Source organism: Eurytemora carolleeae, unplaced genomic scaffold (genome assembly GCF_000591075.1).
Source record: "Eurytemora carolleeae unplaced genomic scaffold, Eaff_2.0 scaffold2165, whole genome shotgun sequence".
Classification (NCBI taxonomy): domain Eukaryota; kingdom Metazoa; phylum Arthropoda; class Copepoda; order Calanoida; family Temoridae; genus Eurytemora; species Eurytemora carolleeae.
Genome location: NW_019398080.1, coordinates 1,284 through 26,872, shown reverse-complemented (window position 1 = coordinate 26,872; position 25,589 = coordinate 1,284). Strand labels below are relative to the sequence as shown.

Sequence of the window (25,589 nt, the reverse complement as noted above, 5' to 3'; positions counted from 1 at the left end):
AGGGTACAGGTCTGAAAAAAAAGTTCGGTCTGTGAAAAAAATTAGAATAGCCCATACTTTTTTTGTGACTAAAGCTACAGATCTAAAAACTATATTTTTGAAAAGCCGTTAATAAATGCATGTAGACAAACTATTAAAATTATCGGTCTAATTTTTTCTTCTATAAGATGGCCTTGTAAATTGGGCTATGAACATGCATTTCAACCCTATACCTAGGCTATACATAGATTCAGTCCCCCCAGCCTTTATAGGGTTAAAATGCATTCATAGCATGTATGCCTGATATATGCTTACACGCTAAGGGTAGGGGGATATAAACTTATATTACATATCTAAACGCAAATAATTTCATTAAAAAAATGAACCATCACAATCATGCAAAAGTATCATCATGCTGTAAAATGGAGTCAAACGAAAATAGCAAAATTGTGTGAGCTTTGACCCTGTGTTGGATAAATGTTAATAATACATGGTGTATTTCTGTCCCATTTTATTTGGGATTTTTAAAACTGAAGTTATTTTTTACGAGCTTGGGAACTGCCAAGATTACTCATACTTACACCTGCAATTTACCCGCACTTGGACAATTTTACCAGGAAACTAAATTTTCGCTATGAAGGTTGACCCACTTAAATTAGAATCACAAAACCAAGCTAAGAATATTACTGTGGTTCTCCCGAATCAACAAGGAGTGTTTGAGTTATGATTGGACAAACAAACAGACACCCAAACAGAGATTACATGTTTATATACATAATAACATTTAGTGCGATAATCTGCTCACTTAAGAGTTATTCAAGAATTCAATTATACTTGAAAACTGTCCAGAGGACAAATTTATAAAAAATTAAACATTTAGAAAACTTACATATGAAACAGCTGCCGAGTCAGATACCAATATATTCCAAGAGTATTTGTTGGTGTCCATGAAGGTCCAGTAGGAGAAGTCAGTAACCCCACCCCCATGACCTCCAGATATAACAAGCATTCTTTTATCATCCTTGGCTCTAAATGACAGCATAACTTTCAGTAGATCATACAATAATCATAGCTGGGTCTACTATATTGTTGAATTAAGAATCTGACCATTTATTTCAATCTTATAATTAAAGGGACTGTAATGTAATTTTAAGGGAGACTCAATGAAAGATTGCAATGCCCCATTGGCTGATCAAGTATCAATTATTTATCACTTTTGAAGAAATACACCCCCCCCCCCACCCTCTCCTGATAATCCATCAGTAAAACAGAAATCAGTAAAGGTAAAACAGAGATTTTGTTATGTTAACATTTTTTTAAGTTACCATAATTTTAATCAATGGTGTTAACAGTAGATATTTCACCGGCAATGGTTTTTTTTGCGTTAGCCGTTCAGAAATTGGAACTTTGGCAAGCCCTATAATTGGAGCATTGCCAGTTATGTATGAAGGGTCTCTTGCGATTACAGTTACAGTCCCTTTAACGTAGGTATTATATAATCCTTCTACCTTCTAATTATAGTACATCCAAAGGCAGATCGTTCTGCAGGCATTTCATTGATGTGCTGCTCCCAGTAGTGCATGTTCAGGTTAAACACATTTACTGTTTTCATAAGTTTTCCCTGTAATTACAAATCACATGAATTGTTACAAAAGATAAAGTACTTGTGCTCAAAGTTCAACAACATTCTTATCCTCCCCCTGGTCATTTTTGAGGGAATTTGGTAATTTTTATGATGGTAAACATGTGTTACCAAAATTTTTATTAAATTTGCCTCCTCTCTTCTAGTAAACAGAATTTTTCCAGAGAAGGGGATGCACAGGGGGGTACTTTGGGGGGTCATGGATGGGTGACAAAATGAATAAATTCTGCAGTTGGTCTTTTCATTTACAAACATTGTTTAAATTTTAGCTAGGATTAATTTATAATGATTTTAATTCATAATTATACTTTTCACGTTTATGAATTATCCTTGAATGGATCCTGTAAACTCGCAATATATTCAGATATCGTCTTTGTTACAGTGAGCTATTTGGAAGAGAAACATATATTTTATTGCAACAGCACAAGAAAGCACAGCTGGATATCGGGATAATCTAAATATAAAATAGATTCTAACAGTAAAATAGAAACAATGTTGTGCTATAGCAGCACCCCAAATACTTGATTTAGCCAGAGTAGTATGTTGAAAAATCCAATTTTAAGAGTTTTCTATGAAATAACAGGTTTTCGGTCAAAATTCTAAACTTAAACATAACATTTAAACAACTTAGAGACTTCTCTCAAAAACAAATTATTAAGCAGTCAAGCCTTATTTGACATAATGAAGTGGTTTATGGAATAAACTCATTTTGGCTGACTCTCCTACTAAAACCCAACTGTTGGACGTTCCCCTCAGTTTTTCAAGGAAATTTATAATTTTAAAAATCAAATCGGAATTTTTTAAGCTTCTGTACCTAAAGTTGGTAATCGTTTTATTGAAAACGATCGAAATGTAATAAATATAGGTCCCGAGATTACACTACTCAAAGTCTAATTATAGTCTAACTGACTCTATCTCTAGCCAAAACTCAAGGCTCTCAATCTCTAGCCAAAAATCAAGGCTCTGTATACGTCTGTCTAACACTACGTTTCATATGGAACTAATTTATTTATATACAGGTTAAACTAAACTGACGGGACTAGCTGAACAGGGTCACATAAAGATAGATAAGATATATTACTATATATCTTTTATATCTCTCAAAAATGTAAACGAATTTGTCTTTGTTTTTGAATACATGTAAATTACTTTATATTTATCTCATAAATCTCTCATGAAAAAATGTAAACAAATTTGTAGCTAAGCTTTATTAATGAAAATATGTAAAATATGCTGTACATTTTAATAATGAGACAATAAATATTTAGATTTTAAAGATATATTACTAGCATGGATAATAAAGATTGTACTAATCATTGCAACAGAAAATGCTACAAATCCCCGGGGGGACAGTGTCGAGAGTTTTTGTTCAATGCAATCTTAACTATATCTCGACATTATATGTCTCCAGCATTAGTCATCAGTCTCTCCAGTTGGATCGGATCGGTTCTAGGTCTCTTCTTGTTCTTGAGCTGAGCCCAATTCAGGGTGAGTCTTGTAATCAACGCCCCTAACGTGGCTGTAGCTCCGTAGAGTACCACACTTATCACCATGGAGATGGTTAACACACTGTATTCGATCAATAGCATAGTACTCAGTAAGGTCTTCATGTGCTCTTTCTCCCGGTACTGGGCCCCGAAGGGGTTGATTGAGGCTAACACTGCTTCACTCCCTTCTTGGATATGTTTCTTGAGATCCTCAAGGTTTAACCCAGACATGATACTGTGCTCTCCAGGAGTCTTCATCACATAGTACATTGAGCAACCTCTGGTGTTGGGAATGCTGGAAGGTGCTGGTAGAAAATGGTTTCACGAGGGGGATCTTCATTTTCTTACCATCCGGGGAATTATAAAAGCCCTTCTTCGCTGCCATGCACTGCTCCAGGGTAACAGGCTCATCCCCCCCCCCCACTTCTGGGACGTCCATGAACTTCCAGTGCAAGTAAGCACCACAATATCCCTTAAAACGGGAGATAGTTGCAGTACAAACCACACTGGACAGTTCATGGACGTATTCTTCACCTAATATCCAGGCATCCTTAGACACTACTAACTTCTCAGGCATTTTCTTCCTCGGGATGAAACAGTCCTTAGGCAGGTGCATCTTGTTGATCATCGTGGGAGTGGTGCAATCAAAGGCCTGCATAGAGAATGGAGACTCCCTCCAGTCCGTGTTCCCCTCCACCTTCATAACTGACGTAAGTAGTAGGATCAGTGTAAACATGGTCTTGAACATCTTCCCGCTCCAAGATGCAGACATTGCAAAGAATGTTCTCTGAAACTTGTCCAAGGTTCCTGCCACGCCTCTATGTCCCCCAGCCACGCCCTCATGACAAATCTTGAACACTTCCTCTAGTTTCACTGCTGGTACACAAACACGCAAGGCATCATAGGATTTGGCTGGATCTGTGTGATGGTTGTAACACAAGATTCAGTTATGAATCACAAACAGGGTAGGATTGAACATCTGTCTCACTGATATCACTTCCTGTATTCCTCCCCTCACTTCCTGCATCTTGGGTACTTTGCCATCCACTATCCACTTGATCACTTCCTTCCAGACTTCACCCTCTTCCTGTAACTTCCTCAGTACATTCCCCTCTATGATCTCAAATCTTGTCTCTTGACTATGAATAGCAGGCAGATATCCAGCAAACTTCTGCCTTTCTCTTCCTATCTCCACAGGGTTTCCTTCCAATTCTAATTCAAAAGTTATCTTCAGCTCTCCCACTTTGTTGGATTCTTAATATTCTTCATTCTCTTCTGTTGTTGGCTCATCTAATGTTTGGCTCTGGACAAGGCATCTGCACTAACGTTCTCACTTCTTTTCTTGTGTATCACAATGAATTCAAACTGGGCCAGTTTCAGATACCAATGTTGAAAAATAGTTTCCTCTGATTTCAAGTTCACGACATACTTTAAACTATCCGTGTAGACTAGGAAGGGGGGCAGGTACTTCAAAATATGTTCCCACTTCTTCATGCATTTCACCAGGGCGAGGAGCTCTCCCTTAGCCCTGGAATAGTGTCTCTGGTACAATTACACTTCCACCCCCAGCAGCCTAGAAACCGCTCCACTCCTTCTTGTTTCTGAGATAGAACTCCTGCAATGATTAGAGACGACCAGTCCGTAGTAAGAATAAAAGGTTCATCTGAATCAAAATCTGGATAAGCTTGTATACGCCCTGCTGAAAACTCCCCCTTCAACTCCAGGAAATCCTTCTTAAGACTATTCATCCTGTTGTTCAAAGCAGAGTACCTAGGAATAAAACCTCTTTCATAACCCGTAAATCCCAAGAATGACGACATTTCCTTGCAACTAGTGGGACGTGGCAAGCTCTGTATATCTTTCACATATTGATCCAACATCTGTACTTCGCCCTGACTCACTTTATGTCCTAAATATTCGGTCTCTGTCTGAAATATCTTGGTCCTCTTAGGTTGAATCTTGATCCCTGCCTTCGCATGAGCCTCCATGATACTCTTCAGATGCTTCAAGTGGTCCCAGGTGTCCATGGAGTACACCAGATTGTCGACCAGATATGATAACCGGTACTCCACAGGTAAGTGCGCCAGGGCCAGATCAAACATCCGGGTGTAGACACTTCCAAAGTTTGACACGTCTAAGGGCATCCTTATATAAAGAAAGGTGCCAAAGTGACTAATAAAAGCTGTACAATCCCTGCTCCCCTCTTCTATCTGTATGGCGTGATATGCCCCGCAGGCGTCAATTGAAGTGAAGATTTTTGCACCCTTCAACTTTTGCAGGCTCTCCTGTATATTCGTCAGAGGATAAGCATCCTTGATGGTGACGTCATTAAGCTGCCTTGGGTTCGTCACCCATCTTGTCCTCCCATCCTTTTTCTTCACAGGAACTAGTGCCGATACCCAGGGACTGTTTGCAGGTTCTATAATCCCCTGTTGGATCCACTTCTCCAATTGTTCTTTCAAATTTGCGCGCTGATCTGGGTTCAATGGCCTCACCTTGGATCTCTTAGGTACTGCCCCAGGCTGTAATTCTATCCGCAGCTCCAGTAAATCTGTTTTGCCATAATGATTAGGGCAAAGGGCTAACAGAGAAAAGTTCTCCAAAAAAAGTTTGATCACTTCCTCTTTCAGCTCTGCATCTCTGTTCAGAATTTCGTTCTCATCTATCTTGAAACTATCCTTGATAAGTTTCTTTCTACTCTCTTCTGTGGGGAAATCCGTAATGATTGGGATGCAGGGCTAATATAGAAAAGTTCTCCAAGAAAAGTTTGATTACTTCCTCTTTCAACTTTGCATCTCTACTTAGAATCTCGTTCTTATCTATCTTGAAACTATCCTTGATAACCTTTCTTCTACTATCTTCTGTTGGGAAATCTGATTCTTGCAGTGAGTTAAGTGATTCCTGAGAGTTACACACTTCCTCTTCGTCTAAATCCGGTGCCGTACTTCCTCTTAACTCCTCCTTAATCCAGGCTTGTTTATCTATGCACATACTATGTATGGTGCCCAGCTTCTGTCATACGCAGAACTCTACACACTCCTCTGCATGGTTCTCCACGTACACCACTGCTACACTTCCTGACAGGTCATACACATTTTCCTGAAGTAGAACTTTTCTCCCCTTCTCTTGATTCTCTAAAGGCAACAATTCTACACCGCTCCAGCACCCTTCCAGTTACCTTCTGTTCTCACCTTGTCTAATCTTGCACTTCCAGCAGGGATAATTACCTTCTCAGCAGACCATAACTTCCTCTCTAATACTTCCTTTACTGGACTGATGTTGTTTACTTCCGGTTCTCTTTTCTCTGCTTTCCACACAGCAGGAAGTACTTGTACATAACTCTTGGTTTCCTTATCCACTCTTCTGCCTTTAATCGTGAAAGGGAAAGGTTTACCATAGGCACTGCACAGTCTTGTTAACCTTTCCTGTCCCTTACTTCCAGTAACTAATTTCACTTCCTTCTCCGTACAGGATATAGACACTTCCTGTTGTTGAAAAAACTCTATACCAAAATTCGCTGCCTGATTCAGGCCATCTATCACAATTGGTTCCATTTTGAATCTACGGTCCAGGCCATCTAAGTAAAACTTAATCCTTTCACCTTTCCCTAGTACTCTCAGTCCTTTCCCACCTTTCTCCACCATGTGCACCCTAGCGTTACTCTCCTCTAACATTTGTCTCCCTATCATCTTCCAGAATTCACTTGACACTAAAGTACCTTTCAATAAATTGCCTGTGTCACTAAGGCTAGCCATATATGTCCCGTTTAATTAACTTAAATTTCACATATGACGTTTTATGGTTGTCCCTCTCAACCAAATTAACATTGTTCAGATGCCTGAGAATATTCGTTTCCCATTCTCTTAGTTCTGGATCTTTATGTCCATTAGGTCTCAAACTACCTCTCACTCCAGGTTAAAACCATTAGATACTTCCTTAACCTTGTCTATATTATCTAATACTTCCGTTCTAACGTTATCAACTTTCACTTCCGTTACTAATTCACACAAATCATGGACATTGGGATTAACAGAAATGTTTATTAAACAATTAATAGTTGCATTCAAATCATTATTTTCTGCAATCCTAGGAGTTGACGACCCTCTGTCATCGCAACTCCCTAGGGAAAACCCGCCTCTGATACCAGTTTCTTCAGAACCTCCTGCATCACTGCTATGGATTTGGCCATATCTGCCATCTGTACTCCCCCAGAACCACCATTCCCTCTCCTTCCCTGATTTCTCCGTTCTCCTCTGCATTCCCGTGAAATGTGACCCTCTTTCCCACAGTTGTAGCTCGAAATTGAGGGTCGGGAATTAGCACTGCGAGGGTTTCCCCCGGGTTTCTTATGGGGGTGTTCTTCAAACTTCCTGCAATCCTTCTTCTGATGTCCAGATTTCTTGCAGAAATAACATGTATCACCATTCTGCAATGCATTTACCCCACCCTCGACGTCTAAATCTTCAGCATCATACCTGTCCTCCACCAGCCCGGGTATGGCGTTGACGTCCATGGGCACCTACCCCGTCTTCAACATCTCTTTGGCCTTAGTCATCTCACTCTTATCATACCCAAAGGGACTTTGGAATCCTGCCATATCCTGTGCTGGGGCCCTGGGGTCCAGGTTATAAGTCCTCAGGTTAGCCAACTGGTGGTCCAGAACTGCCTTAATCTCCCTCTCATGCTTAATCTCTTTATGCATAAACACCAGGCAAGTTTTCCTCAGTTCAGTATTGTACAACCCCAACAACATATTAGTCTTGAACTGGACTAAACTTCTCCTGGCTGGGGGGTAAGCTTACACAAATAATCTTAGCTTGTCCATGTAATACTGACAAGCATCCTCATTCCTCACCTGTCTCCTGGCCAAGTACTCCATCTTCCTGCCCTCCTTGTCCTTCTTGTGAGTGAACTTCTTCAATAATTCTTGAAAGAATTTGCCAATCTTGTAGCTGTTGAAAGCTAATCCATCAGGTCGCAACAATACTTTCTCTGACTGTGCTTTTCCCGTTATACAGTCTAACAGCATCCTCTTTACGGCATCGTTAGGGACTGTTTCACACTAAAATCTCAACAGATGTTTCTCTAGTTCGTCACACCTTACTAGGGTTACCATCATATGTTGGGGCTCTACAGCTAAAATCCAACAACCTCTTCTTAGATTAAACTTCCACCCTGCTCAGATCTCGTAACGTCTGTCTGTCTCCTCTGCCCGCTGCCTTCTCCGCCTTCAGAAAGGACACATAGACCTCTTGTACATCTTCCACCTTAGGGCGTTCTAGTCTTGCGACTACTCTTCCGATAGGGTCCTGTGTCTCTGGTGTTGTTGACTCTTGCCCCATCTGGGGCGAATGATTTATCCTTATCTTTCTGTTCAATATTTGCCAGTTTTGCCTTAGTCTCCATCAGCTGGGCTTGAAGCATCTGAAACTGCTGCCTTATTTCTGCCATGCCATCTATCGCTGGGTGAGATGGTCCCTCCATATCTACTTCCGATCTAAAATACTCACTGGGTAAACTCGGATATCCCTGAAAGGTAGCCACAGTATTTCCTGTAGCCACACAGGATTCGTTCACAGGCAAAACCTCTCCTGTTAAAACTTCTCTGGCTAATCTGTTAAACCAGGTTTTCACTTTACTCTTTTTCCTGAATACTTTCGGAGTCTCGGGCATCTAGATATGGGTCCTAGGTTATCCCACCGCTGCCACCACTTTTGTAATAAATCTAGATCCAGAGATAAGGCTACTCAAAGTCTAATTATAGCCTAACTGACTCTATCTCTAGCCAAAACTCAAGGCTCTCAATCTCTAGCCAAAACTCAAGGCTCTGTATATGTCCGTCTAACACAACGTTTCATATGGAACTAATTTATTTATATACAGGTTAAACTTAACTGACTGGACTAGCCGGACAGGGTCACATAAAGATAGATAAGATATATTACTAGCATGGATAATAAAGATCGTACATCATTACAACAGAAAATGCTACAGAAAAACAAAACGAAAGTTAACAATTGTTAACAACAACACTTCATTATCAATTGTTAACAACGACTCTTCATTAACGATCATTCACAACAACCTTTTGTAAATCATGTGTAATTTAGTTAGAATATATCAATCATGTAAGTAATATGTTTTACTTTGTTTAAAGAGAATCCATTCAAGAATTTATTGTGTTCTTTTAGCTATCCTAAAAGAAATGAATATTCTAATTTTTATCACATGGAACATGTTATATTTTGTCAATTCTTTAGTAAATATTTAAGATGAAGCCTAAAGTAATAAGTTGAATAATAGCAAATCGTATCCCTGAGCTTCATATTCGACTTAGTACAATTTCTTTAATTTCAAGTGTGAAATCCCTAGAAGTCTGATTTTGATTAGTTAATGGATAAGGTGATGATTGATAATTACAACATGATTTGTGTAAAGATAATTAATTGTTAAAGAATGACTGTCATCAAAAGTATTAATTAAGGGTCGCTGTTAACTGCTGTAAACAATCATTAATGAAGTGATGTCGTTAATAATTGTTAACACAGTGTTGTTGTTAACAATCATTAACAAAGTGTTATCATTAAGGATCATTAACGAAGGGTTGTTGTTAACGATCATTTATAAAGAGTCATCGTTATAGATCTTTTATGAAGGGTTGTTAGCGAAACAGTCCTTCAGAAAACAACTGTTTTGTTTTTTTGGTTTTTCTTTGCGTTTTTGGTTTTTCCTTGCGTTTTAAACACAAAATGATTGTTTTTCAAAAAAGTGAAAACAAGCCTTCTGAATTATTGTGCCCATGAGTTTTCCTATAAAGATGTCAGGCAGTTTGGTACATCTGTTTGGGTAGATATAGCTAATAAATAAATGAGCAAAGAGATTTATTAGTTGTAATTTATTACCAAATTTTTAGCATAACCACCTAGAACAAGAATAGCAGGGTGGCCTGGATAATTTTCATCTAGAACTGCACAATGCTGTAAATTACAAATCTTCAAACACGGTTCTTGCAGTTCATAATCAGGTACAAGTAATGTGGAAATATTCAATTATGGCTTAATAGTACTGAGCTGAAATTATTAGAATTGTGGATGTTGACAGAATGCTTAATCTTTACTCAAAATTAATTTAACAAATTTTATTAATCTCTGCAATAATTTGATCTTTTGTTTGTTACTAGATAAAGTATGTGAAATTAAACCAATTAAATCAGGAGCTGGAGGGTATCCAATTCTAAAGTGTTCAGAGCTTGGAACTTTAGAATGGTGGATATTGAGATCAATGCTTGTTCCTTTTTTTTCTTAATCTCAAGACCAACCTAATTTTGTACTTGTATCCTGAAAACTGTATATAATTCAACCAATGAGAGTCGCGTTTCAATAGTTGAGAAAGTTACAATTTTGAATGCCATTGAGGATTAATACACAGAAACATGAGGGACTTTCTACTGGTTTTTTAATTTTTCTGTACCAAATCCCTAAAAAAAGTTAAGCAAGAATTTAAAAGTGTGCACAATAGATATACGGATTTAGCATCCTGGATTAAAGGTTTCCTGGATTAAAGATTTCCCATTCTGAAGTTCCCAGCTTTGCTTAGGTAACTAGAAAATCTATTTACCGTTAAAAACAACTTTTTATATCATAGCAAATAAATTCTTATGTTGAAAATTTCTGTTTAATACACCACAAAGAACTTGAGAAATTGAAACAATGACAAGATGCAATGGATAAAGATCTTACCTCAAACAAAGAAACAGAATCTGCTGACGGGTAAGCTCCTACACATCAGAATTTAATAATTCAACTTTTCCAAAATTTTGTGAAAGAACAAAGAACAAAAGCTTGTTTACAAAACGATCTTTGTTCAAAAGTAAAAAAAGTCGTAGATATTTATTTTTAGTTCCTCGTTTCTTCAACAAAGTTATGTGATTTTTGATTTTTGACAATTATTAAAGGATCGACTGTTCACTTATTTGGGAAATTTCAGGGTAAACTAAACAGCCTATTCTCTGGCTGGAGAATAAGCTGATTTTTTGTTCAGAATTTGAGAGGAAAAGGGCGGTCCCTATCTATGGACACTATTTGATGTGTTTTTTCCAGTAACAGCAGCCCAATGAAATTTAAGTTTATCATATTTTAATGTCCTTATGTGTTTGTTATTATATACGACAATATGAAATCTTTTGATATTTGAGTTAGCAATAAATTTTTTCGTATTAAAACATGTAAAATGTGTATACAAAGATGATGTTTTCTACAACAATTAATTAATCATTACTCCTATTTTGGTTCGTAGATTCACTCTACATTTAATGTGAATAAAAAATAACTTATATTAAATTCGCAATTATGCATTTTTGAGTAATAGTTTATTTTATTAAAATATCATTGAAAAAAGCGAATAAATTGAATAAATAATAGAAATAATAATTGAATAAACCAGCTGATCGTATTATTTCACAAGAAAATAATATTACGTCAGACGTCTGTCAGCTTTCCTGTTTTCAAAAAGGTCAGCTGCAGTCGCAGTCCAAGAAATTTCAAAATTTATGTATTTTCATTGAATACGATTTTTGTACCCCCCCCCCCCACCCCCCTCCCATCAATTTAGTTCCAGTATGTGTGCAACTTTTCACTTTTCATGCTGCGTTCAATTCAGCTTTTTACACAGGCAATACACAATTATAAATGCGATATAATAGTGTTATTTTAGAAATAAAAAGTTAAAGAACAAAAAAATTTAAAAGATTATGACATTTACAATTAACGATTAGATACTACAGTTTAATTTTATATTTGAAATTTATTTTGTTCCACAACATACTGAAAAAATATCAAATAGTGTCCATAGAGAGGGACCGTCCCTTTCCGCTCAAATTCTGAACGAAAAATTGGCTTTTTCTACGGCCACAGTTGTCTTTGAAAAGCAAGACTATTATCAAATTATCCAAGTAAGTGAAAGGTCCCTTTAAAGCTCAAGAATTGATAATGTCCGAAATTTACAATAATCCTTAGTTGTATAATTTAATGTTTTCAAATCAAAGCATTGATTTCTTCACATTTTATACTTATACATATAATTTAAATCCTTGCAGGGCATATCTAAAATGATTAATTTCATAATCATCAATCTTCAATATTATAGAAATAGAAGCAGATGTAGACCTAATTTGATTTCTTTTTTATTATATGACACTTTTGTAAGTATTTCTATGAAATCAAAATAAAAATTATATCTTTTTCCAACTTTTAAACAAAATTGTGACACTATTGAAGCCCTAATATTTAAATTGCAATCCTAAAACCAGGGTTGCAATGTCAGATTACAAATAGGGTTGTTATTCGTTTTTGAAAATGATCATTAAAGATCGTTTTTTGTTTTATTTTCTGATAGTTTTCAAAAACAATTGTTTTGTTTTCGAAAAAACAATTTTTGAAAATGACCCACTCTTTTGAACTTTTGAAAAAGTAATTTTTAAAAAAATAATGAGCGACCGTTTTTTTATCCAAATGTTTTATTTATAGGGTAGGGTGCAGGGTGGTAAAAAATCTGGTCTGTGAAAAACATCTAAAATAGCCCGTAAATATTTTGTAACAAAAGCTACAGATCTAAAACTATATTTTTAAAAAGCCCTTGAAATATGCAAGTAGAAACATTAATAAATTTTTTTGTACCCTTTTTCAGGCATTTTTTTCCACCATCCCTAGCACCCAAACTAAGAAAATTATTGGTCTTTTTTCATTTAGCTGGCAATGAAAAATTGGGCTATGAACATACATTTCAGCCCTATATCTATTCTCTAAGGCCTTTTTCGTGGGGGTGGGGCGCCAAACGCCCCCCCCCCCCGGCTATACATAAATTCAGACCCAACAGCCTTTAAGGGATCATTGTTAACAATTGTTAATGAAAACAACCAACTTTATAGAAACAGTCGTATTATAAAACATGAGGAAAAAATTGTCATTGATAATTGTGCAACTTTATCGAAGGTTTTGGGGAAGTTCCAACATCTTAATATTTTCTTTAAAACTACTAAATGATAAGTACCAATGACCTTTAGATCATTAACAAAGGGACGTCATTAATGATCATTAACAAAGTGTTTTCGTTAACAATTGTTAACAAAGTGTCATTGTTAACCATCCTTAACAAAGGGTCCTCATCAACCATCATTAACCATCAACCATCATTAGGGTCCTCATTCACAATTGTTAACAAAGGGTCGTCTTTAGTGATCTTTAACAGAACAACAATCTTAATGAAAATAGTCGTTTTTCATAATAAAACGATAAAATTGATAAGATTTGATTTTGTTGGGTAAGGTGAAGAATAGATTTTTCAGTTTTTTAAACCAAAAAAGGGTAGATTTTGATGTAATTTAAATGTTATATTTGTCAAGAAGTGGAAAAATCTTCATAAGATTAGTTTAAAAGATGATAAAATTATATATCTCTTTATTCAATTGGGGGGAATATTACACAGCCTAGGCTTCCCTTGACCTTGTTGGGTCCAAAAGCATCCTTTGCTATGCTTGTGATATGTAAGACTCATCAATTGAAATATTTAAAGGCAGAGTTGCTCTTACGGATCTCTTCATCCTTTTCCCTGGATCAGGTCAGGGCATTATAAGGAAACTGGAGATCGAATAATAGATAAATAGATAAATCGTTAACATGCCTACCAGAGAACTAAGGAGAACACTGGCCTCCTTCCTGAACCTTCAAAACAAATACACATCCTCGGAATCCTCAGCATCACTAGGATATCAGACTCTCTTTACTCTCCAGCTGGGTTAGGAGAGTCAAAACCACAGATTCACCATACACCATAAAGAGATTCATCTCCTGCAGCTTCTAGAACTGGACCAATTGCTTTCGTACCAGCCTGTCTGAACTATCCCATGGGGATATCCTGGAAACAGAGGAGAACTAAGATTTCAGATGCTGCCTCAACCTTATATTAGAGACACTGATCTTTACAGACATCTCTTAACATATTTGGAGCAGCTAAAAGATCCAGTCGGACTTTGGACTTCAGGAGCAAAAGCTAAGCTTATTATTGGAGACACTGCTCTTTACAGGCAGCTCTTCACAGACCTGTTGGAGTAGCAGTCAAGTAGAAGAACAATATGATCTTGATATAGGAAATGCTGCTCTTTACAGACAGCTCTCAACAGACCTGTTGTAGTAGCAGCAAAGATAACTTTGGGACAGAAGACGCTGCTCTTTACAGACATCTCTTCACAGACCTGTTGTATCACAAGCTGAGCAGCAAGATAACCTGGAGACATGAGACACTTCTCTTTACATACAGCTCAGTAATGAATAGCAGAAACTCTAGGAGAAGCTCTGGTTAAAAAATAGCTAACATAATAGAGACTCTAGGAGCAGCTCTAGTAATAAAGGAAGCAGCTTGGAATGTAGCACAAGCATCGCATATTGTAGAAACAGCTAAAGAAAATCTGGAAGCAGCTTATTGCAGTGTAAGAGATACATAACTGGAACAGCTAAACAAGATATTGAAATTGAGGAAGCTTTTCAGACAGACACTGAACTGGAACAGCCAAACCACAGTTCCTCAGACACCATAGAAAGCTGATTCAACAAGAATAGCAGAATAACCAAGAATAACACCAATAAACTGAAAAGCTGAAACATCCCATTCATTCATACTCTCAGATATATATATAAAGAAAGAACTTTTAAGGGGTTTATGAAAAGTACTGGGATTTAGAGAAAGACATTTGTACATATCCTTAGGGAGCAAATGATTGATCTCATAAATCCCCAAGATTTATGTCTAATTGTAGTCGACAGAATAGCCTTAATCATTATACAAGGTCTTTGAATGCCTAGGCAATTTAATATTCCCTCTTTTATTTATTGCATCCCAATCTGGGATGTTAACATTTTCATTTTTTAAAAATGATTGTTTCGTTATGAAAACAATGACAAAAATTGCAAAAGGAATCTTTGTTCTATTTAAAAGTTTGTTTTTAAAAACTTGTCTTTTCGTTACTGATTGTTAACAATGATCCTTGGTAAACAATTGTTAATGACGAACATTTGTTAAAGATCGTTAAAAATGACCCTTTGTTAACGATCATTAATGACAACCCTCTAATGATTGTTAACGAAGAGTGGAAATTGACCTGAAGGGCATCTTATCATTAAGTAGTTTTTAAGAAAATATCAAGAAGTTTTAGTTCCACCACAACTGTTTAACTTCATGTCGTTTCATGACTACCATCCATTAACGATGGTTAATGATGGCCCTTCATTAAAGATCATTAACACAATTGTCAATAATATTTTTTTCAAAAATGATCGCTTTTTAAAAAACAATCATATAAAAATGGTTGCAAATTGTTTTACAAAAACGATTGATTTCAAAAACGACCCTTAATCGTTTTCTAAAAATTCAAAACAAGTGGGTAGTATTTAGAAACAATAGTTTTCTTTCCGAAAATGAAAATATCGTTTTTGAAAACAATTGAAAAACGAAAAAGAACAACCATTTAACAATCCTTTTCATAACGGATTAACCCTATCCCTGCTGGGGTACTTGAAAACCAGGATATGCCGGGGGTCCAGCAGGAATAGGGTTAGCAACCCTAATTCCAATTGTCTCCCTGTAATGAAGAGATAGATAGATATCATGTGATTCAGTTCATTTGTTGTAAAACTGTAATAAAATCTTTGAAAAAACTGTTGCTCTCTTAGTTGTTTTTAAATAGTTAAAAAATGTTTTTTAGTTTTAAAAATATCTATTTTTTTAAAGTTACAAGAAATAAAAAATATTGTCCTGCGCTTTTATAATGACTTACAAACCTACCTGCATATTGCACAATATTCTTACTTTGTGTATCAACATCATGTGCTATAGTTGTTGTGCGAACACCTGAAAGTTTAAGTTGCAATGAACATCATCTTTGGAATTTAAAAAAGGTCATCATCAATTTTTAGGTTTTATTGTACAAATAAAATGCTATATTTTTCACCAATATTTTCAATTAATTATTATTATTATTATCAAGTTATTAAAGGTTCAAAACATATAGAAGAAACACCAAGAATGAGGAAGCAAATAAGATTTTATTAGCAAACTATAGTTCCTATAAGATTCTAAAATAAAAATAAAAGCTAGCCACAGAGAAATAATTCCAAGTAAGGTTTAGACCCAACTGTTCATGCCCTTTACTATTTAGCTAAGATCAAATATAGTCCAACAGTAGAAGTCCTTGCATTTGGAGTTTAACCAAATAGATTGTGTGTCCATACTATTGTACATATTGTTTTATATGAGAAAATCATTATTTGTCTAATGCAAAATGCAAAACTAGTTCACACGCACAAATGATATCATGCAAGTCACAAGACAAAGACTTTATTAAAAGGTAAAAAAAAAAATTACTGGTTGAGTGATGAATTCTGTACATAAATCTACTGAACAGTCAAAATCATAATTCTCTCCCTCCTACCTTCCGTGCCTCTGCAGTTTGACCTGCTTGTCTCTCCCGGGAATCCCTAGTTTCTTGGATTCCCAGGTGAATTGTTGGTTGGGCCAGTGACATGGAAAGGTTTCACAATATTTATAGCTGAATGATTTCCTCAAATTTTAGGTCCGTTTCCTCATATTTTTGATCCGTTTCTGCTTTTTTCAAAAATGTTAAGAATCTCATGTTATTGATTGGTTTTCTCAAATTTTAGGTCCATTTCCTTATATTTTTTATGTGTTTCCGCTTTTTTCAAAAACCTTTAAAATCTCATTTTGTTGATCGGTTTCCTCAAATATTAGGTCTGTTTCCTCATATTTTTGATCCATTTCTGCTTTTTTCAAATATTTTAAAAATCACACCCAATATTTGAGGAAACTGATCAAAAATATGAGGAAACATATCAATTTAAAAGTTTTTGAAAAAAGAGGAAACTAATCAAAAATTCCTATATTCATTCATATATTTATTCAACTACAAAGCATGAGATATTACAAATAAGCAATCACAATTTACTATGCAGTTTGGACCGTCTAACTAGGGTTGGTTGTTTTGGGTGGTTGGCCCGAAGTTAATTAATGATACTGAATATAATTGGTTACACATAGCAAGATATGTTTTTGGATAGGAAAGGAGTTGATTAGAAGGAAGGAGATTGTCAGGTGATCTGTGGCAGGATGAGATCAGAGGGATTTTTATGTAGAGATAAATTAATATACAGGGTGTTAATAATGGTAGTTACAGAAAAGGAATTAAGCTATCAAAGTTTCAGTTATTTTATTTTTTTATTTAAAATTTATTCATACAATATACAGCGAGGTTTTTCGCATTTAAACCTCTCATAATTCTCAGGATAAATATTTATTACTCTTTGTTTAAATATTTTCGCAGATTTAGTATCTTTAAGGTCAATTTCAATTTCATTCCACAATTTAGGGAACATTGCGGACGGAAAGCCTTCTAAATTTTGTTTTTGTTCTAATTTACATGATTTTGTTCTGTTTGGTTCAGCTAAAGACTTAAACATATTATGGAAGGAAGAGGGAAGGTCATCATTAAAGTATCCATGCATAAATGTCAGAACACAAAGTTTGTATGTATCATCAAGATTACGAACTTTAAGTTTTGAAATATTTGTTCACACATTCATTACCAATCCTTTCAAGTATCTCATTTCCTGTTTATATATTGCAACTGTTGGGGTCTAAGTGAATATTTTTATTTCTAAATACAATATACTTAGTTTTGGAGACATTTATGTGACAAACTTTGAAACCATTTAGCTGCTTTTTTAGTTCAGTGTTTACATCAAGTATTGGGCTTGCAAGGTCAGAAGATGACTTTAAAAAACTAGTATCATCTGCAACGAGGCTGGTAAAAAAAGATGTTGCAAATCGTTTATATAAAGGAGAAACAGCAGTGGCCCTAGAACACTTTCATGAAATTCTTTCTGTTGGAAAAACTCGATTTATACTACATATTTAGTTCTATTAACTAGATTATTTTTAAACCAGGTGTTGGCCACATTTTTGAAACCATAATGATTTAGTTGTTCTTAAATTATGTCTAAATCACAGCAATCAAAATCTTACTTTAAGTCTAGGAATATTCCAAGAGTAAATTCTGGTTTAGATTTATTAAAGTTTATATAGATTTTATTCATTAAGTGCTGAAGTGGTTGATATGTGTTATGTTTAGGTCTAAATCCATATTGGTGCTCATACATTATGTTAAACTTATTAAGATATCTGAACATTTGATATTGCAGCAATTTTTTCAAGTAGCTTACTCAAAGCTGGAAGAATACTTATAGGTAATTATTAAACTTATCTTTTTTGTCTGCTTTAAAGATGGGAATAATTTTTGCACATTTATACTTGCTAGGGATGTAACCTGCTTTAAATGAAAGATTAAATAAATATGAGGAGACGGACCTTAAATTTTTACAAAACCCCTCAAAAATATTGGGAAATCCCTTGAAAATATTTGAAAAAAACAATATACAATTCTGCTAAATCGATCAAAAAAAGAGGAAACTCCTAAAAATTTGAATTTAGAGGGATTTCCAAAAAATTTGAAGAAATCGAGGAAACATAAAAAAATCTACTTTTGACGGGTTTCCGCTTATTTTAATTTAGATCCGCTTCCATATTGAGGCATTTCCGTGTTGAGGCGTTACAATGTCACCAATCTGGCCACACTTGACGTGAGGCTAACAATAACTCTATATACAGTAGTAGAATAGGGATAAATATTTCTCTGCAAACTATTTACACCACCAAAAGGTCACATCATCCCTTACAATATGTCATTGGTTTAGAATTCAAACAATCAACATTAAAAATTTCTAGATATCAATAACTTAATCATTAGTAGGTGCCAAAAACGGTTGGAAATTAATGACAAGGTTACAATCTTCTAAATTTGATAAATAAGATAGGATGCTTTTTATTCACAAAGATATTATAGTTATGCATTTCTAATATAAAATCACATAAAAAGGAAACAATTTTTGGTGAAAGATATGCTTAACAAGTCCTAAAATCTTTTTGATTAGAAAACAGGAATCATTAATTAATCAAACCAATTGAGGTTTTGTGTTAAAATTCCAATACTTACTTTTTATATTGCCAAGATCTTTGGTTAAGATAATTTATAAGTTGAGATAGTAAGTTGTCAGAAATTAAAAATTTACAAGATTAGAAATGAAAAAACAATAGAAAATATTTAGCAATTAACAAATCATTTAGCATACCTTCCACTCCTTCTTCTGCATATCTTCCAGATATGATGTAAATCTTACGTTCATACACCACCATTGAAAATCTGGATCTACAATAATAAATATTGGCTTGAGTGTAGAATTTTAATCAACTAAAATGAAGTGTTCAAAATTGCATTGTGCAGTGTCTACATCAGAGGGGGGGAGGAGGGGGGATTATCATTAGGTAAATATTGTACAATAACATTCAAGAAATCAGGTCTAGCTTTAAGGTCAGGAGGAATTAATGAGTACGTTTCTAGGTAACAATTTAGCAGAATTTCCCAGTAATCTTTCTTTGGAATCTGCGGAAATTCCCAGAAATCTTTCACAGAAGAAAATCCAGTAAATGTTTTGTAACCCATTCTAAGGATGTTCTCGTAAACCATTCAGTGTAATTTCTCCAGGTTAGTCAACTGTTCATTTCTATTTAAATGCCCCTTGCTCACTAGGGCTTGTGGGTCAGTTAGATAAGGTGAAGAGTTCGTCTTGTATTCCTGGGGGGGGGGGAGAGTTAGAGCAGACAGCACTGGTTTGGCTAGTTTTACTGGTGTACTGCATTTCTACCCTGTTTGCTCTCAGTCTTTCTGATGACATGGAAACGACTCAACCCGGAAATGGATCAAAACAAGCAGAAAACCCTCAAAAGTAGGTTTTTAGAGGTATTTCCGCGATTTCTTAAAAATTTTTCGGAATTTCCTCTTTTTTTGATCCATTTATCAGAATTGTATATCCATTTCTGCTTTAATTTATTCAAATATTTTCGAGGGGATTTCCAAATATTTTTGAGGGGATTCCCAATATTTTTGGTAATCTTTTTTTTTTTTTTGGTCCGTTTCCTCTTTTTTAAAACTTTTAAATTGACATATTTCCTTATTTTTTTAATCTGTTTCCACTTTTTTCAAAAACTTTAAAAATCTCACTTTATTGATCAGTTTCCTCAAATATTAGGTCTGTTTCCTTGTATTTTTGATTTGTTTCCACTTTTTTCAAAAACTTTAAAAATCATGATTTGTTGATCGGTTTCCTCAATTTGTTTCCTCATATTTTAAATCGTTTCCGCTTTTTTCAAAAACTTTAAGATTTCAACTTAATGATTGGTTTCCTCAAATTTTTGGTCCATTTCCTCATATTTTTGATCCATTTTATGTCCATTTCCTCATATTTTTGATCCGTTTCCACTTTTTTCAAAAACTTTAAAAATCTCATTTTATTGATCGGTTTCCTGAAATATTAGGTCTGTTTCCTTATATTTTTGATTTGTTTCCGCTTTTTTCAAAAACTTTAAAAATCTTAATTTGTTGATCGGTTTCCTCAATTTGTTTCCTCATATGTTTGATCAGTTTCTGCTTTTTTCAAAAACTTTAAAATTTCAACTTATTGATTGGTTTCCTCAAATTTTGGTCCATTTCCTCGTATTTTTGATCCATTTCCGCTCATTACAAAAACTTTTATTGTTGATCAGTTTTTGCTTTTTTCATGAACTTAAAAATCTACTAGTACTAATTAGCAATTTCTTTTCATTTTGCTTAGTTTTGATTCATTCTTGGGTTTAAATCAAACTTTTAAAAAAAAACTTGTGGAAAGAGAGAAGGGGTGTAAGGCCTGAATGATCTCATTCAACAATGCACAATGTTTTCAGGATTGAACGATATTTTTCATTAATTACATTAACCTTTTAATGAAGTCCATTGCTTTTTTAATTCCCGTCATAAAATGATAGTTGTATTCTAAAATATAATTTTTTACTGTGTCTCATTAAAAAGTCACATGCGCTGTAATATTTATACCTACACACTTAAAAAGTATTTTTAACTTTAATAATTTATTTTAATTGAATTTTACAATATTTTTAAATTTCAATATGATATCAGATGGAAACATTTTGAGACTTCTATATTTCTTGTTTTTCATTCTTTCTTCTTGATCTTCCATTCCTTGTCCATCCTTCAATCATACTTTGGCTAATTTTGAAAATAAAAATGAATGAATTTTTTGGATGTTTTCTGCAGCTAGCCAAATTGCAGAGGCAAAACTATTTTTTCAGCCCTGTATCTATATTCTATATATTGAGAGTGGCAATGTTACTCTTCCCCTTGTTTGTATTTAAATTTTGCTTCAGTCATGATACTGTGTCGAGTCAGCTCCTGTATTCCTAGCTTGATGGAGGGGGAGAGGGGGGCATTTTACACATTTTCCAGTTTTTTATCTCAAGTAGGACACAGAGGGGGGGATGGGATGTCTGCCATCCTGTGTATTTGTCTTTATTTGTTATCGGTGAAAAAAAATAGATAATGTAAAAATCAAATCCCCTTCTAATTTTTCCTATTCAAAGTTTTCTTTTATTTTCTTGTTTATCTTGCTTTAGCACCCATCTCTACTGACAAGAGATTTCCCTTCCACTTTTTTCTGTTCAATTTATTTTTTCTTCTTGCTCCTTGTTTCTTTTTTTTACACGTTAAGGCCTTTCCAAATAGTTCTTTTAACATCAAGTTGTGGAGCAGGTAGGAGAGAGATAATACAAGCCATGCACAACGATACTTGTTTTTTACTCGACCAGATGTGAGGACTGGACTGCCATGGAAGATACCTCTCAATAGAGCTTTCAGGGATCACAACTCCCCATTGTGCATATGGGGTGCAGTTATGGGTAAATTCCTTAACTCCCCTAACTGGGAAACAGTATAAAATGAAGGAACACAGGAGAAATCCCCTATACCCTTCTTCCTACACACATAAAAAGTATAAATATCGGAAAAAATGAGATATTGTATCTATTCCTATTGTAATTATTGGTCCAAAAATATCACAGATTAATTTTCAAAGTCAAATTTTACAGTTACATTTAGAGTAAACTCCATGTTGGAGACAGTGTTATCAATAATATGTTTTTACACGTCACAGATATCCAGAAATACGCATTTCTAACAAGAGTGATAGATGGGCGAATATAGATATAACAAGAAACGAATATTACAATATATGAGATCAGAATTAAACAAGATACAGATCATGAAATGCTAATTTCTGGATTTTAGTTTCCTTATGAAGACCATAGTTCGTTCCAAAAAGTCCAAGTTTTGTTATAGTTACAAAAAGTTATGTAATATGTAACCCTCAAATTTTTTAGACCGACTGAGAAGCTAGATTAGAACCAGAACCTGTCTCAAATAACCAACAAACCTTCATTGAAATATATAATTTTCTCTCAGATAACCCTAGAACCTTGTATCTGTTAAAATTGCAATGTATATTTTTTTTTTCATTTATATTATTATTTATAACTAGAATATGCATCCATAAAGTTATGCTATCTGACATAACGTTTCTGAAATGTTTTAGAAGCAATATTTTGTTTGTCAGGCACTAGAAGATTAGAAAAAAATATTTGTTTAATTAATTTACTCATGTCGTTTATTTTAAAGTTGTATGACAAAGTATGTTTTTTTGAACCTGCGGATACCAAAAAAGATGATTCAAAAGAGGAAATAGATAGGAAATAGGAAACGGACCTAAAATTTTAGAAAATCTTTAACGAAATTGAGATTTTTTAAGTTTTTGAAAAAAGCGGAAACGGATTAAAAATATTTGGAAACTAACTTCAAAGGAGTTGGTCACTCAGCACCAAAGGGGTATATCTTCCTTACAGATCATTATTTTTACATCTAGTTTTTTCTAAAGTAAGTCCAGTATATCCCTGAATGGTGTTCTGGCCAGGATGTACCTTGAAAAGTGCAGGGGCGCAAACTGTTGAAAAAAAGGGGGGTTGATAGGGTGCTATTTTCGGAAATAATGATTCAAATAAAATGATATTTCAAACTATTTTTATTTGGACCAAAACTAATACATTTATGTTGTTTTGGTTTATTTCAGGGCTCCAGGGGCGTAGAAATAGGACTTCAAAGTTTTGCAAGGGATATCTGCCTTATTTATAATTATTTTGACATCTAGTTTTTTCTGAAGTACGTCCTGTTTATGCCCGAATGCATTTCCAGCATGGATGTACCAAAAAAACTGTAGGGGCGTAAACTGGAGATCAAAAAGGGGGGTCGACAGTGAACTATTTCCTAAAAAAATGATTCAAATGAATTGATATTTCAAACTATTTTATTTTAGACCATAGCTAATAGATTTATGTTGTTTTGGTCTATTTTAGTACTTCAGGGGCGTAGAAATAGGACTTTAAAGTTTTGCAAGGGGTATATCTATTTGAATTTTCATTTAATGAATATAATGTGTTCAAACTAGGGTTCCAAACAGATAAAATGATTAAATGATTGACTTTATTGTGTTGTAAATCTGTCAGGGGCGTAGAACTAGGACATTTCAAAAATTGATTTTTAACAGTTTTCTCAAAAATAATTATTTAAAAAAAAAAATTTCAAACTTTTGACTCTATCTCTATAAATGACTGTTTGATGTATTACATTATTATTTCTGACCATCAGGGGCGAAAAAATAAAGCTTTGAAACCGCAACCTTTATAATTTTACACTAGTATTCTCTTCAAATAAACATTCAAGTCAAGTTGTTTTTTCAACCTATCATTAATCACAAACAATGTTTTTAAATGAACCAACTTCTTATCCTCTGCATACGTCAGGGACATGAAAATATAGGTTTGAAGATGAGAAATTGTGGTTCTACATGAAAACACATAAAAATAACAATCTAATACATACATAGCTATCAAGCTTATGTTAAAAATATCAATATTAGATTAATAATATAGATGGTTGTTCTGTAAACTATAAAGGGACAGAGAAATAGTGTGTTTGGAATTTTATTAATAAAAAACGAAACCCTGCAGAGAGAAACGGAAATGCACAAGTACTCGATATAAAAAATAAATTATTAGATTTTTCTATTCTGATAAAATCACGGAACCTCTCTACTTCTCTTTGGCCATTTGGGTGGTGGGGGGGGGGCAAGGTTTTTTGGGACNCATAAACCACAAAAACTAGTTTGAATAAAAAAGTTCAAATGAACCAACAAAATAGTTAGAATTCAAATGGAATCAAAAAATAATAAATAATTTTAATTAAACAAGTATTTTTCAGAATTATGGGACAAAGAAGGAAATGGGGAGGAGCGCGCCCCAATGCCGGGAAATAATCAAAGATGCAAACAGGTATCATTATTATGTGTGGTCTTTGGGGGAGGGTGGTGGGTGGGGCAATTATCTTGAATTCTTATTGATTTCTATTCTTTTTTTCTTCTAAAATATGTGTGCGTCCATTTTACATATGTGAATATACAATGTTTGATTAAATGTTTTTTAAAGCTTTTTTCCACCGTCATGGATTAAATGACTAGGAATGGCATAGTTTTCAAAAACGATCGTAAAAAATTGTTAGTTTTTTCCCTAAACGAAACAAAACGAACGTTTTTCATAAAAGCCAAAACTCCCCACCCTATATATGACTCCTGTTAAAGAAAGGGTTTGGATTTGGCAGAACAAATATTTGACTACACTAATCTTTTTCTTAGACAGTGAATGCACATGGAGTGGAGGGGGGGAAACTCCAGTGATAATCAAAATTGTTCCTGGACTTGGATGGGTAGGTGGAGGAAATCATGAATGCAGAGATGGTGCCAACCTTACTACTTATTCGATGTTTCTCACTTTAAGTGTGGTGGTGGTGTTGGAAATGGAGGTTGTGATGCTGGTGCTGGTGGTGGAGGTTGTGGTGCTGGTGGTGAAGGTTGTGGTGCCGGTGGTGGTGGTGGTGGAAGTGGAGGTAGTGGTGCTGGTGGTTTAATTGGAATCGCAAGGCTGGAGACTGAGGTGATGGTGACAAGTGAAAATAATCTACAAGTTCCAGTTCTACAACCTGCTAGAGGTTTGAGTTCTGGTTTTGATGTGTCGGCCAAGAGTGAGGAGAGTTTGAATAAGTAAGTTTTTACCTTATTTAGGTTCTGATTTTACCTTATAAAATAATGTTATCAATCTAGTTTAAAGTTTAATAAGTAATAACTTCTGTTCTGTTTTGATTATTTTCAATAATTGTTCCTGTTTTAGTGATCTGGAATTGGAGGAGAAAACAGCCTTAGACTGAAGTTTGAACTATTTTTTCTAAGCTTTGCTGTGGGCTACTGTCAACCTTCTTTGTTAATGTTAAAAATAAAAGCTAAAAAAATGTATTGGTTTAGTTTTTTTGAACATTAAAGTTATTAAAGTTGACAAAGTTTGCTTTATCAGCAGACAAGAGTAAAATAAAGTTA

The 25,589-nt window shown here is 34.6% G+C and overlaps 2 protein-coding genes across 3 annotated transcripts; one reads left to right on the top strand and one right to left on the bottom strand.

Annotated features, from left to right (window-relative positions):
- Nucleotides 1–868: 868 nt before the first annotated feature.
- LOC111716755 (uncharacterized) lies at nt 869–19,457 on the bottom strand (the record flags this gene model as incomplete). Of its 2 annotated transcripts, none has more annotated exon segments than XM_023492232.1 (6): nt 869–1,007; nt 1,488–1,600; nt 10,011–10,085; nt 10,848–10,885; nt 15,943–16,008; nt 19,359–19,457. In XM_023492232.1, coding segments are annotated over 6 exon segments (495 nt in total), but the record flags the coding sequence as incomplete, so codon positions are not given.
- A 4,856-nt stretch (nt 19,458–24,313) lies between these two features.
- On the top strand, nt 24,314–25,508 carry LOC111716754 (putative uncharacterized protein DDB_G0287183). Its single transcript, XM_023492231.1, has 3 exons — nt 24,314–24,495; nt 24,855–25,259; nt 25,387–25,508. The coding sequence occupies exons 2-3, from the start codon at nt 24,946–24,948 to the stop codon at nt 25,421–25,423; spliced, it is 351 nt and encodes a 116-aa protein (XP_023347999.1). The 5' UTR covers nt 24,314–24,495; nt 24,855–24,945; the 3' UTR covers nt 25,424–25,508.
- The last annotated feature ends 81 nt before the right edge of the window (nt 25,509–25,589 follow it).